Consider the following 17,988-nt stretch of genomic DNA (forward strand, 5'->3'; position numbering starts at 1 on the left):
TATGTATACATTGTGGTGATCAAGCCAAATGTTTTAGAACCCAGTTACCTAGAAATAATCCATTTTATAATTATTATTTACAAGATTCAAATTATATGGATGACCCAACAAATGAAAATGAGGAATTGATACCTTCTGATGATACAAATAATTTAAATACTGAATCGGATGACACAGATAATGAGATGAATAATAATGAGATGAATAAAAATGAGATGAGTGATGATGAGATGAATAATAATGAGATGAATAATAATAAGATGAATAATAATAAGATGAATAATAATGAGATGAATAATAATAAGATGAGTGATAGTGAAGAGAATATAAAAAATTCAACATCTACAAATAATAATTATAATAATAATAATAATGATTTGATAAATAAAAATATTGATAATGCACATCTGACAGATATGAATAGCAGTGTAATTTTCAGTAGTAATGAAACCTTTAATGTTATAGAAACCCTGAATAGTAATAATCATTCTAATAGTTTTGAACCCACAGGAAATAATTTAAATGAATCAGAAGAGACATCAAATAATATAAATGAATCAGACGATACTACAAATCAAATAAATGAATCTGATCATACTACAAATCCATTCAACGAATCTGATGATACAAATAATGAACAGAGGCCATTAGAAAAAAGAGAAAAAGAAATAAATCTATATATAAATAATGATGATAATAAGAAGGATCATGTTGTAAATAATATTATTATGAATGTGAAGGAGGATGAAGAAGAAAAGAAGGGAAACAATTTTAATATATCTTGTATGAAAAAAATAGAAAATCAAAATTGTAATAATAAAATTGTTACACATAAGGATAGTATTATAGATCATAATAATAATAATAATATTATACATAATAATAATAATATATATCTTAATAATAGTAATAATTTTATTGTAAGTTCTGATATGAAAAAGAAAGATTCTATTTTAGTAACAGATTATTATATGACATTAATAAAAAAAGATAAAAACATTTTTGATAAATCTTTAGAATATTATTTTTGTTGTAATATATGTGGTATTCCTTGTATAAATAAACATAAAAAACATAAACGTTGTAAACTTAAGAAGCATATAATATTTCAAGAACATAAAATATATATTAGTGATGAGGATGATTGTGAAAGTAGTAGTACAGGGAGTGAAATGTTTTCAGATATTTATGGAGCAGATTCAAATGATGAACATGCTAATAATAAAGGTGGGACTTATGTTCTTCAAATGAATAGAAAAGAAAATGATAATTCTAGGATGACAAATGTAAATGTTTTATGTAATGAAAATATAAATACAATTAATAATGATGAATATACTACGAATAATGTATCCTTAGATCATGCATCTGAAATGTATGAAAGTGGAGATACAAACAAAACGGATCATATGAATAATAATAATATCAAAGGGAATAATAATAGTATGAATAATAATAGTGTGAATAATAATAGTGTGAATAATAATAGTGTGAATAATAATAGTGTGAATAATAATAGTATGAATAATAATAGTATGAATAATAATAGTGTGAATAATAAAAATATTAACAACAATAACATTAATATTGTGGATTATAATAAAATAAATATTTATAGTAACACTAATTATTCATTTAATGAGAAAGAACAGAATAAAGAAGATGCAGAAGAAATAGATTTAGACATTAGTGAAATGAAAGCGTTTGAACAAATACAAAGAGATATTGAGAATACAAGAAATATTGATAAGGTTTTTAAAAATTATATAAAAAAGATTCAACGATTTCCAAGTCAATTTATTAGATATTCATATAATGGTACTGCTTTATATTCATCATGTGATATATATAATAGTAATAGAAATAATATATCAGAGTTACCAATTACAAATAATAATGTTCACAATAATATTATGAATCATATTTATAATCCATTTAATAGTAATAATGTTCCTCGTTGTCATATTTGTAAGAGAAGAAAAGTATTTGAATTTCAAGTTCTATCTACCATTATTAATTTCTTAACAATAAAAAAAAATATACAAGTTGATAATAATATAGCCTTAAATTCAAAGTTTGCTTATCTTGCAATTTATACATGTGAAAATAATTGTGACATATTCGATATAAACAATTTTAAAGAATCACAAAAAAGACACTACAGAAGTAGATATATTCAGGAATATGTCTATGTACAAGTTGAGAATTAAAAAAAAAAAAAATTATAAAAAATAAAGAAGTCAAATTTTTTTTTTTTTTTTTTTTTTTTTTTTTGAAGAGAAGGAAAAAGAGTAAAAGTACTTACCCGTGTTTATTTTGTATATACAATATGGATGTATATATTATATATATATATATATATGTGTGTTTATATGTTTATAATTTTTTTTAATTTTTATCTGGTAATATTTATATAAGTATATGTTTATTTGTGTATTATATTTATTTATATTTTTTTATTTGTATATATATATATATATAATATATATATTTTATGTATATATGTTTTTTTTTACATTTGTATATATTTGTGTTTTTATTTGTACCTATTTGCATTCATTTGTATGTTCAAAATGAATTATATATATATAATATATATATTTTATATATTTTATATATTTACATATATATGTGTTTTTTAAATAAGAAACAAAAGTTTTTATATTTCAAGATCCTATACTTTTATTGGTAACTTTTAAAGAATTTTTTCATACGAAATTTTATATATATATATATAAGGGAAACCATCAAAATATGATAACATGATTTTTTTTTAAAAATAAAAAATAAAAAAAATATATATATATTATATATGTGTCATATATATATATTTTATTTTTTAAAAAAAAAGACCTTTTGAAAATACACAAAAAAAGTACACATATAAATATGAATAAAAAATATTAAACTCAAATACACTTTTTTCCATTTTATATTATTTTATCTTCAATAAAACTAATGGAACACTTAAAAAAAAAAAAATGAAAAATATTAAATAAGCACACAATGTTAAATATATAAATATATAAATGTATTTATATATATAAATATATTTAAATATATATTTATATTTATATTTATATATTTATATTTTTTTTGATGCCTTAAGTAGGGGGTGGACCAAAAGAATTTCCCCTTTTCATATATTTCACAAGAACAAAAAATATTACCACATATATATAATATATATATATTATATATATATATATTTATATATATTTACACATATATATGTTTATATTCACAATTTTGTATCCATTCTTATTTGTAAAAACATTATATTGTGACCTTAACTATTTATCTATTTATTTATTTATTTATTTATCTATTTATGTATTTTTTTTTTTTTTTTTTTTTAAACCGATATTAAGTCAAAAGGAAAAGTAAAAAAAAAAAAAAAAATGGAAAAAATTAAACATTAATAATTTTATCATTGTGTACATGAGATTTTATTTTTTTTTATAATTATTATTTCATATATATATAATATATATATATATTATATATTTTTTTATTTTATGTTCTTATTGCACACTTATATAAGTATCTTATAAAAAATATCAATATATATTAATATATTTATTTATATGTATAATTTTTTTTCTCTCTAAAAAAAAAAAAAGAACATATATAAAAATATATATATATATATATATAATATTATATATGTATAATATTTTTTAAAGCCTCTTAAGAAAAACACATTTCAAAATATTTTAAAAATAAAATATTATATATTTTTATTTTTTTATTTTTTCAAATGTGCTAATTATTTAAATTTTAAAAGAAATATTACATATATATTATATTAAATATATATATTATATATATAATATTTATTTTATTTTACTAATAAAATATTTTAAGTATCTTGGAATTGAGAACTTGAACTTTCATTATTATATATTATATATATATAATATATATTTATTTATTTTATAAATATAATTATATATATATAATATAATATAATATAAAATAAAATATATGTATTGAAATTTTTAAAAATAAAGAAAAAAAAAGAGAAACACCTTATGCGTGATATATTAATATAATATTATTTATAACTCTGAATTGTTACGACTTTATCTTATTATTTTTAAGAATAAAAAAAAAAAAAAAAAAAAAAAAAAAAAAAAAAAAAAATTTTAAGAACGTAAACATTTGAATGTGCTTGGATAAATATTTTTTGTATTAAATATATCACACGATTGAAACAATAAAAATATATAAAAATATAAAAATATAAAAATATAAATATATAAAAACATATAATATATATTTATATATTTATTATTACAATGAAAGTGTGGGGAGCTTCCTTTTTTGTAGCTGCAATTGCTGCTCTTATCAAAGAAAAAGTTGAATGTATTGAAATCAGTGCAAGTGAGATATCACCTCATGAAACTAAATCAACAAATTCTTCACTATTTCAAGGTGAAACAAAATTTGATGAATCACTTAAGAACTTTTTCAAACAAAACAATAAGAATGAAGAAGAAATAGAAAGAGATAATTTCTTTGATGAGAACAAGAACTTTATAAGAGGAGAAATATTATCAGATATGAATAGTAAGTTTCTTGTTGATGTAATTAACAATAGTACTTTGAATTTTTTAGAAAATTTAAATGCAGATAATGAAGGTGAGAATAAAGATTATCAAATAGAACTTGAAGAAAATTGTTCTCCATTTTATTGTGAGAAAATTATGAAGGCAAAGGAAATTGAAAGAATGGATGATACAACAAATATGTCAGATAAGATAAATGATAATAATATGAATGATATTAATGATAATAATATGAATGATATTAATGATAATAACACAAATGATAATGTTATGAATTTTGAATCTAGTATGGAAGAAAAACAAAACATAAATGAAAACGAAAGAAACATAAAACTACACGACAATAATAATAATAATAGTAATAATAATGTGGATAATAATTTAGTAAGGAATATGAATATCATTCAAGAATTTTATAATTATGATGATGATAGTAGTAATAATAATAGTTACAACAGTGATGATGGTGTAGATGCTTTATATTTACAATCTGTAGAAGATGGAAATGATAAACAAAGAATTGTTTTAACTGATGGAAATAATGTTTATGTTCTAGAAGAAATAACACAGAATGATAATAAGAACTCAACAATGAATAAAGATGAAAATGATATAAATAAAATCACAAATGTTGAACAAGAAATTAAAATGCATATCCCATCAGATGAAAAATATAATGAAGATAATCTATTAGAAAATTTTATGGATTATTTAAATTTTGAAGATTCACTTTTAAATAATATTGATGATGTAATGAATATACAAACTGATAGAGAAACAGCCATACACCCACACAACAATACAAATGATAATCATAATGATAATAATAATAAGGAGAATTCTTATTATGATAATTCTCATGATTCAAATATTCAAAACAAAGAACAAAATAAGGATCAATCCTTTTTTGATGATAATATCTTTAATCTTAGTGAAGAAGAATTATCAAAAAAAATTTTTGATGACATAAAAATGAACAGTGAAGATAAAATCGAATGTCATAATTTTTCAGATAATGAAGATAAATGTAATAGTTTTAAAAAATGTACTTATGTAAATATTGATAATAAGGATACATGTTTCCTTGATTATAATTATATGCTCTTCTTAAAAAATAATAACTGTGCCTTACAATCAAAATCATCATTGTTATCTATATCGAAGGATTTATTAAAGTAATATAAAAAATATATATATTTTAAATATGTTATGTATTTTAAATATTTTATATATTTTATATATATATATATATATATTTATTTATTTATTTTTTATTTTAGGAATGATATTATAAGCAGACAAATGTTTCAACTACTAAGGAATAGCAATAACAACAATTTTATTTGTGATACTGTCACTTATTCTTTCTTAACAAATGTAGTTGATAATACAAACTATGAAGAAATATTTTCATAATTGTTCATATAAAAAAAAAAAAAAATATAAAAAAATAATATATATATATATATATATATATATTTATATATATTAATTTTTTTTTTTTTTTTTTTTTTTTTCCCCCTTTTTAAAAATATACTTACATTTCTTAATATTTTCTAGTTCTATTAATATGATTAAAATATAAGAATAAACAATATAATCATTTTAAAGAAAATACACACAAAAATAAATATATATACATGAGAATGGATATATATATATATATATATATATAAATGTATACATGTCAACACTTATAAGAAAAAAAAAAAAAAAAAATTATACATACAAATATATAAATATATAAATATACATATATATTTTTATATATATATATTTTTTTATATATATTTATTTATATAGGATTATTTTTTTTTTTTATTTATTTTTTTTTTTTTTTTTGCAAAAGATGCAAATAATTTTTTTTTTTTTTTCAATACAACAACCTTTCAGTTAACGTTTTTATATTATTATAAAAATAATTAATAATATAAATAAATAATATAAACATATATAGCATATCTTATGTATTATATTATATATATTCTTTATATGCTTGTAAACTTTTCTAACAAGTACAATCTCTCAAAAAAAAAAAAAAAATAATAAATAAATGAAATAATACAATATAATATCACAAGAATCGAAAAAGTTCATCTGTTTTATACTTATACATTTTTTATATTAAATCAAAAAAAATAATATCTAAATAAACAAATAGTGGTTCCTCTTTTTTTTTTTTTTTTTTTTCTTAAATAGATATTTACACATATTTTAATTTTATCGCTTATATGATATATATATATATATATATACATTACATGTTTATTTATTTATTAATTATTATTTGTAATTTTTTTTTTTTTTTCTTATTTAAGCATGTTATATATTTAAAGTTTTATAATTATAAAATTTAATAGGACGAACAAAAAAATAAACATACCCATATAATATTAAGTTAAGTATTCTTTATTTTACTTATAAAAAAAAAAAAAATGTCTTTATTAAGTGATTCTGATTTAAAGGAAATTCATAAAAAGATTATTGACAGTAAGTTGTATAAAGAACATATTAAAAAAATAAAATAAAACATAACACATACATATATATATATATATATCAATGTGATAATATCAACTGGGTTTTTATATTTTATTTTTGTTGTAAAACTAAAACAGGCACAATAAAAAATTGTGGTCAGTTTTATAATGCAAGAATATTGGAAGCAATAAAAACGGTAAGAACTAAATTATAAATTGAAAATAAAGAAATGATATATATATTATATATATATGTATATATGTTTACTTGTCCTTTTTTTTTTTTAGAGGTGGATAAAAATATATGAGCAAAAATTAAGAAACAAGGTAGACTTTCATTCTAAACAAAATATATATATATATATATATATATATACATATAACTGTTTATGCATATATCATATTCTTTTCAAGTTATATTATCAATACATATTTTTATTTACATTTTTGTAGGAACTTGGATTAGCCTCGTAATAGATACATACATACATACATACATATATATATATATATATATTTATTTATTTATTTATATTTATATTTATATATTTCTTTATTCATACATTTACTTTTCCTACTTATATAAATCCATACATTTTACGTTTCATCCTTCATTTTTATAATAAAGGAACAAAAAGGAAAACAAAAATAGCAAAATACAATTAAGCGGTAAGTTAACATATATATATATATATATATATATGTATGTGCTAGTATATTTTTTGGAGTTTATTCATTTTTTTTTTTTTTTTTTTTTTTTTTATAGACGATTTTGATGATGACGAATTTGAAGATGCCGATGTTGAAGAAAAAGAAATAGTAGAGTGTAAGTTGACGTGAACATTTTTTTTTTTTTTTTTTTTTTTTGAATTTTATTTATTTTGTTTATTTATTTGTTTATTTTTTTCTCATTTCACTCAGTTCAAGAAGAAGTTGAAAATGATCCAGCGGAAGAAGGTATATTTGTTATAAATATATAAATATATATATATATTAATATATATTATATATATATATATTTTTTTTTTTTTTTCCCCTCTGTTTAGATGAATTAAATGATCTGGACAATATTTCCATAAGTGATTTAAGTGACGTTGACCCAGAAACTAATAATATAATAATAGGAGTTTGTGATAAGGTATATTTTAAAGATATAAGTTTTTTTTTTTTTTTTTTTTTTTTTTTTTTAAGTCCATATAAAAAGGTGGACTCTTCAACATCACCATTTTATGGTTTTAATATGGGCATGTCCCATATATTTTATATATATGTATATATATGTGTGTATTTTTTTTTTTATTTTTATAAAATAGATATCTAAACCTTGTGGTAGAAGAAATGTTGGAAGTAACTGGAAAATTAAACTTAAAGGTGGACTTATGAAGGTAATTTAAAATTTTTATTTTTTATTTTTTATTTCTTTTTATTTTATTATTTTTTGTTTACATTATTTAAATATTTACATTTTTAACAGATTGATGGGAAGGAAATGTTTTTTCACGGCTTACAAGGAGAATTGGAATTTTAAGATGAAAATGTTTAAAAATATGCATATATGTATTTTTGCCTTTTTTTAAAAATTTATATTTTATATCACTTTGACAAAATATATTTTTCACCATTCATATGGTACATGTAAAAAATATATATATATGTATATTTTTTTTTATATATATATTTTTTTTTTTTTTTTTTTTTTTTTTATTTATATTTATATTTTCATTTATATTTTTTTTATAATTATTACCACATAAAACATTATGATAAAAAATGTTAAAAATATAAGGTTAAAAAAAAAAAAAAGAAAACTCCATATATCTATATATAATAACAATCATTTTATATAATGTGATTATGTACATGTTACATCGTAAAGTTAGATAGATATACTTTTTTTGTATATATTATAGAATAAAATATTACATACATATATATATAATATATATGATATACATAAATAATATATATATTTTTTTATTTTTTATTTTGTATTTTCCTTAGCGTAATTGGTAATAACTTAGATTCGTTATCCCTATGTTATTTTTTACAATGTAAAAAGTTAAATGTGAACCTACTATTAACAAACAAAAGTATAAACTCTATAAATTCCTATCATCATAAAAAAAATGTAATTGAAAAGGGACATTACACATTTGCTCTCAGTGATGAGTCTTACTTAGCTCTATCCCTTCTAACAAAATTACATTTAAAGCCAAAAGGTACACACACTTTTAATTATAAGAAATATTAAATAAACATAAATGTAAATATATATATATATATATATATTATACTTTTATCTTAAGATGTATTTTTTTTTTTTTTTTCTATAAATTAAATTTGTATACAGTTCATGTAATAATTAAATGAGAAATAATAATTTGTACTTATGATGTCTGTATTTACCTGAACATTTCATATGTATTATTATGTACATTTTAATGTTTTCACCTGAACTGTTCATATATATTATTATGTACATTTTAATGTTTTCACCTGAACTGTTCATATGTATTATTATGTGCATTTTAACATTTGTATATATTTACCTGTACCATTCATATTTATATATATATATATATATTTATTTATTTTTATTTATACACATTATTTGTACATTTCCCTTTTTTTCCTTATTCTTATTATTTTTGCCTTCCAGTTGTTGAGCGTAATAGATATTCAAACAACATTTCCTTTTTGGATGTGAAGGAAAGAAAGTACAAGATTAATAAATATTTATTTAGAATAATTTATAATTTGTTGAAGGATTATTTTTCCAATAAGTCTATAAATATTGGCAAGGTAATAATAGAAGTATATTATATGAGTGCATGATATATGTGTAGTAAGAAATATATTCAAAATATTTCATATATATATATATTTAATTTAATTTTGCTTAATTATTATTTTTTTTGAAGAATGAAACTTTGAATAATTTTTTACTTAAACATTTTGATAAGAAAATATGTGAAAATTTGATCACTCCATACTGTTACCATTATTTTAATTACTCCCCCCAAAATGTGTTGATGAGGTATACATAAAAAAAAAATATGAAGACAAGAAAGTGTATATATATATATATATAGTATATACATAACATACTTATAAAAGTATTTTTTTTTTACTTTTTTTTTTTTTATTTTATTTTTTAGATCTTTCTTTCCCCAGTTTGTTGAAAAGATAGAAGGTAAGAAATCTTTAATAAAGTTTTTGTTTTCAAAAAAGGCTTCGTTATTTATTTCGAAGAAGCAAAAAATATTTCGATTTATGGGAGGGAACAATGTATTAACAAGGTAGGGACAAGAAAAAAAAAAAAAAAAAAAAAAAAAAAAGGAAACATGAATGATAAATAAAGATGAAAAAGAAATTTTATTTATACACATATGAAGGTTTTTTTATTTTATTTTTTTACTTTACTGTTTAATTTTTTACTTTATTTTCCTTTTTTCAGTGCCTTAGTAGAACATTTAAAATTCAAAGATAACATGAGAATAATAAACCATAATAATAATATTCAAATAAAAGTGAAACAAAATAGGACAAGGGTAAGAAAATATAATACGAAAAAATGAGTAACACATAACTGGTTGTATATATATATATATATGTATATATGTGGTATTATTTTTTTTTTTTTTTATTTTATTTTATTTTATTTTATTTTTTTGGTTAGTTGTTGCTGGGTAGAGAAGTTATAAAATGCAATGAAATCATTTTATGTCTCAATCCTTTGGAATTAAAATATTTTTTAAAAAAGTCAAAAATGGAAAAAAAAAAAAAACATATTTTGCTTCAATATTTATCAAAATATGTCACTAGCAAAATAAGGATAACAAATGTGTGTTTTAAAAAAAATGTATTGCCTCTCTCTCATTCGTTGGTAATATAAATAAGGATAATATGTATATATTGTATGTATGTGTATATTTATATATTTATATATTTATTTATTTATTTATTTATTATTTTATTTTTTTGTAGGAATCACTACTGTTAGTTAAAAAAAATGAAAAACACAAAATCATTTCACTTTTATATGACAGTAATATATTCCCCAATTGTATTCGAAGAGAAGAAGAGGATGATAAGGATATTTTTCAAACACGGTAAAAATAAAATAATAAAATTATAAAGAATTATATATAATTATAAATATTTACATCACACATATGCACATATATATATATATAATATATATGTATGTAATGTTCTTAAAAAATAATCCTTTTAACAGCTTAAGATTTTTAAGCACAGAATGTGACCACACCTTATCAACTATTGAAATAAATTACTTCCTTCAAAATATTTTAAAAATAAAAGAAAAACCAGATCTGGTAAATATAAAATATAAAAAAAAATAATACATATAAATATAAATATATATATATATTTATATTTATTTATTTATTTTTTTGTTCCCCATTTAATATGCCACAAAAATATACATCCATTTGTATATTTTCATTTAGGTTGTTGGTAATACCCATCACGTCTTTGCATTTAATAAAAATGTCGACGTTAAATTCAAAAAATTAATTAACAAATATTTAAAGAGGATAAAAATATTCTGGTCGTTTTGTTTTTTTAAAAATTTGGAATATTGTTTGCGACAAGCAAAGGAATTTAGCGAGTCATAAAAAAAAAAAAAATAATAAATGAAGAATAAGTCACAAAAAAAATAAAAGAATCAACATAAAATTATATGTGAACAATATTTTTTAAAAAACACACATATATAAATATATATATATATATTATATTTTTATAATTTTTTTCAAGTGAATATAATTCCCACTTTATGATAATATATATGTATATATATATATTTATATATATATATTACCTTTTTTTTTTTTTTTTTTTATAAGTTTTAATTTGTTCCTGCTTTGTTTTTATTTATTTATTTTAATATACACAAAATATTTATATATAAATATTTTTTTTTTTTTTTTTTTTTTTTTTTCCTTTATTTTTTATGCTTTATAAATATTTTCTATTATGTTATCCCCAATTAATTAAAAAAAAAAAAAAATAACAAAATAATAATAAAGGTATATAGTAATTATATATATATAAATATATATATATTTATATATTTATATAAATAGAACTATGTTAAGAGGCCATAGATGTCTCTACATGTATTTATTTTTTATATTTCTTCCTTTTTCTTTTTGCTATATAAGAAATAATGATAATCGTTCTATGTATATTGTGAAATCGATACGAAAGAATCCTAATATAAAGTTAAGATTGACAAAAGATGAAAAGCCATATATAGATAATCATATAATAGATTATTTTAAAAATGTAAGAGAACATTTTCCTTTTTTTAAGGAAAATAATTCGTTGATATATTTTGACAGCGCAGCTACAACTCACAAACCAAGTTGTGTGATAGAGGTAATAAAATGAAGAAGTAATACTATATATATATATATATATATATATATATATATATATAATATATATTTTTTAGTGTGATGAATAAATGTTTATATTTTATTTTGTCTTTATGAAAGAAAGGAGAATTGATATGTTTGGTTTCTATGAACTCCTTTATCTTAACACATATGATATATATATATATATATATATATATATATATTTTTTTTTTTTTTTCCTTTCAGAAAATGAGTGAGTTTTATAAGAAGGAGAACTCTAATATTCATCGAGGGATTTACAAGCTAAGTCAGAATGCCACAAATAATTATGAAAATGTAAGAGAGACCATAAGAGAGTATATAAATTGTGAGAAAAATGATAATATAATTTTTACGAATGGAAGTACATATGGTTTAAATATTGTATGTAAAATGATAATGGATGAAATAATTAAAAGAGAAGAAGATGAAATATATTTATCATATTTAGAACATCATTCAAATATAGTTCCATGGCAAGAATATATAAATAAAGAAAAGAAAGGTAGAATAAAATATATTTCTTTAAATAAAAGTGGTTATATAAATATAAAAAAATTAATTAGTAATATTAATGAAAATACAAAAGTAATATCAATATGTCATGCATCTAATGTAATTGGTAATATCCAAAATATTGAAAAAATAATAAAAAAAATAAAAAAAGTAAATCCTAATATAATTATAATAATAGATGCATCTCAAAGTTTTGCTCATATAAAATATGATATAAAGAAAATGAAAAAAAATAAATCTTGTCCAGATATATTAATAACATCTGGTCATAAATTCTGTGCATCATTAGGTACAGGTTTTATTTTTATAAATAAAGAAATATCATCAAAATATAAATTTAAGCCATTGTTATATGGTAGTAATATAATAACTGATGTATGCAAATATAAATCAAAATTTGTTACATCTTTATCAGAATTATTAGAATCAGGAACACAAAATATTGCTGGAATATTATCTATGGGCATATCTCTTGAATTTTTAAAAAAAATTAATTGGAACTATGTATATCAATATGAAATGTATTTATATGATTTGTTAATATATTATATGAAAGAATATTTCAAAAATCATTTTATTCAATTACCTAATCTAAACTTATCTAACAATAAAGAAAATCTTAATTACAAATCGAATATGCAAAAACAGGATCAAATAAACATATATAATAACAATCAACCCAATTATATAAATGATCATAATATAAAACAGTCTAAACAAACAGAATATCTTCATTCAGAAGAAGATATGTTAAAAATATATATACATGACACAAGAAAATATCGTCTTAAAAAAATTGGTATATTACCATTATGGTCAAATAAATTCTCTTCTTTTGATTTGATTACTTTTTTAGATTTTAAAAATATATGTATAAGAGCAGGTCATCATTGTGCTTCCTTACTACATAAATATTATTTAAAAGTTTCAGATACATCAAGAATATCTATATATTTTTATAACACACCAGAGGAAATCAAATATTTGGCACAACATATTGCCTCAACATCATTCATGTTAAATAAAATTAAAAATAAATAAATATAAATATATATATATATATATTTTAAATTAAATAGTTTGTAATTGTTTTGTTTCTTTTTTATATAAATATCTTGATATTTTTTTCTTTTAAGTATTTTATTTTATTTCATTTTAGTTTTATTTGTTTAACATTTGTTAAATAATTTGTTAGCTTATTTATATTTATTCATCACACATATATATATATATATAATATATTCATTCATATATATATATATATATAATATATTCATTCATATATATATATATATATATATATATTTTTTTAGTTGTTCATTAAGTATTATTTATACATATATTATATATATATATATATTATTTGTGTTGAATAATACTTAATTAGTGAGCACATATATATATAATATATCTATGTGCATTCTTTATTTTTAATTTTTCATTTTATATATATATATATTTTCTTTCTATAATATCTCATTTTTTGGTTAATAACTTTTTTTTTTTTTTTTAACTGTATCATATATAAAATAATTATTTATCTATAATATTCCTTTTTGTTCCGATTTATTTAAATCATTTAATTTAATGTATATATAATATATTATAATTATAATGTAGATAAAATATAATGCCTTATTCTATAAATCAACAAAAATGTTTTTAATTAATTTTTTTTTTCTTTTTTTTTGGTAATACTTGTGATAAAGTATATCATATAATTCTTTCACTATTTCAAATATTTTATTATACATATATATATATATATATTTATATTTATTTATTTATTTATTTATTTTATTTCTTTGTGTGTCAACAGTGATATATATTATGACCAAATGCAAAAATGAATTGAAAATTTTGAAAGATTCCATAAAAAAAAAAATCGATGTATACAAATACAATGATAAGAATGATATTTATATAAAGTATAAAAGTTTAATACACCGATGTGATAAACAAATAGATAAAGATCGAATTCGTTTAGGAAGTTATTTATTTAAGAAAGATGAAGCATATATGAATGAAAAAGATATAAACAAATTATTGAATAAAATTATAAAAAAGAAAATAACACATGAATATATTTGGAATAGAATAAAAAATATGATTTTTAAATTTAATTTAGTTAATATAGATAATCAAAATGATACTTCTTTGTCCACCAATTCTTCAAAATCTCATACATACATTAAGAACAATAAAAAAAATATTCTTTTTTATAACAAATGTTATGATCATATTAATGTATATTTATTATCTATTGCTTTACAAGTTATGAATAAAAGAAATAGTACCTTTTTTAATTTTCTATATTCATATATTAATGCTTTTTTTGAAAATATGGAACCAAGACATTTCCTATATATATTCTATATTTTAGTAAAAAATACATATCGTGATTTAAACCAAATATTAAATAATAACCAAACAAATGAACAAAACAATAATAATAATAGTAATAATAGTAATAATTATAATAGTAATAATAATAATAATAGTAATAATTATAATAATATTCATATCAAACATTGTCAACTATACAATATAAACCATATTCTTTTTGTCAAACATAATTATGCACATCATATTTATTATTCACAAAAAAATTTTATTGAACTTTTAAATAAATTCTGTATTGATAAAATCAACTATTTTTCTTTCAATGATATTGGTTTAGTTTGTGCCGCACTCTCCTACTTCTCATTGAAACAAAACCCTTTCGTAGAATACTGGAATGAATTCCTCCTCTACATTTTTGACATACATAAAGTGAATCAAAGAAATATAACATATTCTCAAAAAAGAAAACATAAAATATATTCACATGAAAAAGATAAACAAAGTGAAGAATATTCACATGAACAAAATAGCCAAAGTGAAAAATATTTATATGTACAAAATAGCCAAAGTGAAAAATATCCACATGAACAAAATAGCCAAAGTGAAAAATATTTATATGTACAAAATAGCCAAAATGAAAAATATTCACGTGAACAAAATAGCCAAAGTGAAATATATTCACATGAACAAAATAGCCAAAAAAAAAATTCTTTTTTTTCGGATAACCCTTCGGAAAAAAAACATGAACATTCAGAATCATTTATTAAGAGAAAAATGAGAGCCTCTAAAAAAATAGACCATTCCCTTATTGACTATGATAAATATATAGAATTGAATGGAAAAAACATTTTGAGTATCCTTAAATATATTGTGAGTTATTATGAGATATATCCTTGTATAAAAAAAGTTGCAAATAGAATTAGCATAATTTTGGTGGATCTTGCCATGGATTTAACTCTGCATGAATGTTCAGAAATTTTATATTATTTAAATAGTTTGAGCGAGTTAGATCAAATATTTTTGAAAGATAAAATAAGTATATATGAGTATCAGTTAAAGGACACTTTTTTAACAACGTATGATATAGGTTGTTTATTAAAAATAGCTCAAGTGTTGAATGAACAAAATTATTATGGTAACATTCCATTTTTGCATATATTTTTATATAACATACATAAATTTTCGTTAGAAAACGCTACTCTGTTGTTTCATTTAATTTGTAAAAATTATGAGAATGATTATATGAACTACAATTTAGTAGAAGAAAAGGATGGTGAGATATATAAAAAAAAAAAAAAAAAAGGAAATTTTGTTAAAAATGATAATAATGATGACAAATTTTTTGTGAATAATAAAAATTTGTTAAAAGGATTATGTACTTTATTAATATCCTATGAAGATATAATAAAAAATATGTCTTACAAGGAAATGTTTTTTTTATGTGAAATTTTAAATAAAGAGCAATTGTTTGTGCACCCATCTGTTTTGGGATATATATGTAATCGTTTATGTTATGATATAGAAACATATAAATTTTCATTATTGAATTTTTCTTCTTATGTTGACTATATAATGTTTATAACAATATTTATATATAATAACAAATATAATGATGATAAGTTGTTAAATAATATATATTCATTATTTCTATACAACAATACAGATTATATGTTGACCTTTAAAAATATGACAAAAAATAAAATTTATCATTATTGTTTTTATTTATTATGTATTAAAAAGGATATGACAAAATGTGTAGCCTACTTAAATTTTATATTGAAGAGTGTGCCTTTATTTGAACCTGTGATGTTATACTATATAATTTTAATATATTTTTATAAGAGTGCAAAAAATAATTACAAGAATTTATGCAATATAAAACATATAAATAAAAAAAAAAAAAAAAAAAATTCTATAAGCTTTTCAAATAGTAAGGATATTATAAAAAGTGATATAAATATGAACAATAAAAATAATTTATATAAACCAGTTATTAACATATTTAATGAACAAGAATTTGATGAAGAATTACTTAGATTGTTTTTGCCTATGTGGAATATAATTTTATCAAGGGGAGGAAGACAAATGTTAGATTTTTTAATTGTATTGAATAAATTTTATGATAATATAAATGTAAGACATTATTTATTTCACGAAAGGGTTATAAGAAAGGTGGATAGATATATTAAATTGGTTCACACGAAAAATAAAACAATAAATAAAAATAAAACAATAAATAAAAAAATAAAATATGAAGAAAATATTGATTATGATAAATATTTTAGTTGTATGAAAAATTCTGAATTCATAATTCTTTGTCACGATCCAATTATGAAGCAGCCAGTCCCTTTTGATATAAACAAATTAGAACTTATAAAAATACAACGAAAGAATATTTATAAAAATGAAATGTCTATAAATGATTACAATAAAGAGAAGAAAATAGAGGAGAGTATAAATTACTTAATAAATGATTATAAGTATAAGAAGGATATTATAATTAAAAAAGATAGCACAAAATATTCTAAGCCGGCAAAATATTTTCAAAACTATAAAAGGGGTACTTCAGTCCAGCAATTTCTTTCCATATATGATGATTGAAAAAATAAAATAAAATAAAATAAAAAAAAATAAAAAAAAATAAAAAAA

The 17,988-nt window shown here is 18.7% G+C and overlaps 6 protein-coding genes across 6 annotated transcripts in view; all 6 read left to right on the forward strand.

Moving 5' to 3' along the window:
* PADL01_0714200 (conserved Plasmodium protein, unknown function) overlaps window positions 1-2,210 on the forward strand; it is a gene marked incomplete at both ends in the record, with an annotated part of 2,463 nt that extends 253 nt beyond the window's left edge. Inside the window, one exon of the mRNA XM_028681174.1 lies at window positions 1-2,210. This exon is cut by the window's left edge and continues 253 nt beyond it. Coding sequence (XP_028537578.1) covers window positions 1-2,210 — 2,210 coding nt within the window.
* A 2,091-nt stretch (window positions 2,211-4,301) lies between these two features.
* Window positions 4,302-5,987, forward strand: PADL01_0714300 (conserved Plasmodium protein, unknown function; the record flags this gene model as incomplete). The annotated part of the gene is made up of 2 exons (XM_028681175.1): window positions 4,302-5,746; window positions 5,852-5,987. The coding sequence occupies 2 exons, from the start codon at window positions 4,302-4,304 to the stop codon at window positions 5,985-5,987; spliced, it is 1,581 nt and encodes a 526-aa protein (XP_028537579.1).
* Window positions 5,988-7,006: 1,019 nt separating this feature from the next.
* Window positions 7,007-8,579, forward strand: PADL01_0714400 (transcription initiation factor IIA subunit 1, putative; the record flags this gene model as incomplete). Its single annotated transcript, XM_028681176.1, has 10 exons — window positions 7,007-7,061; window positions 7,190-7,248; window positions 7,340-7,378; window positions 7,505-7,521; window positions 7,680-7,720; window positions 7,818-7,877; window positions 7,973-8,008; window positions 8,098-8,189; window positions 8,365-8,436; window positions 8,526-8,579. The coding sequence occupies 10 exons, from the start codon at window positions 7,007-7,009 to the stop codon at window positions 8,577-8,579; spliced, it is 525 nt and encodes a 174-aa protein (XP_028537580.1).
* A 232-nt stretch (window positions 8,580-8,811) lies between these two features.
* PADL01_0714500 (conserved Plasmodium protein, unknown function) lies at window positions 8,812-11,694 on the forward strand (the record flags this gene model as incomplete). Its single annotated transcript, XM_028681177.1, has 10 exons — window positions 8,812-8,837; window positions 9,053-9,270; window positions 9,711-9,853; window positions 9,973-10,088; window positions 10,210-10,350; window positions 10,509-10,602; window positions 10,731-10,937; window positions 11,039-11,163; window positions 11,292-11,391; window positions 11,527-11,694. 10 exons carry the CDS (start codon window positions 8,812-8,814, stop codon window positions 11,692-11,694), a joined length of 1,338 nt encoding a protein of 445 aa, XP_028537581.1.
* A 475-nt stretch (window positions 11,695-12,169) lies between these two features.
* PADL01_0714600 (cysteine desulfurase) lies at window positions 12,170-14,037 on the forward strand (the record flags this gene model as incomplete). Its single annotated transcript, XM_028681178.1, has 2 exons — window positions 12,170-12,460; window positions 12,688-14,037. The coding sequence occupies 2 exons, from the start codon at window positions 12,170-12,172 to the stop codon at window positions 14,035-14,037; spliced, it is 1,641 nt and encodes a 546-aa protein (XP_028537582.1).
* Window positions 14,038-14,826: 789 nt separating this feature from the next.
* Window positions 14,827-17,940, forward strand: PADL01_0714700 (conserved Plasmodium protein, unknown function; the record flags this gene model as incomplete). Its single annotated transcript, XM_028681179.1, has 1 exon — window positions 14,827-17,940. The coding sequence occupies one exon, from the start codon at window positions 14,827-14,829 to the stop codon at window positions 17,938-17,940; it is 3,114 nt and encodes a 1,037-aa protein (XP_028537583.1).
* Window positions 17,941-17,988: the final 48 nt, after the last annotated feature.

The sequence above is a fragment of the Plasmodium sp. gorilla clade G2 genome (genome assembly GCF_900097015.1).
Source record: "Plasmodium sp. gorilla clade G2 genome assembly, chromosome: 7".
Lineage (NCBI taxonomy): Eukaryota > Apicomplexa > Aconoidasida > Haemosporida > Plasmodiidae > Plasmodium > Plasmodium adleri (nom. inval.).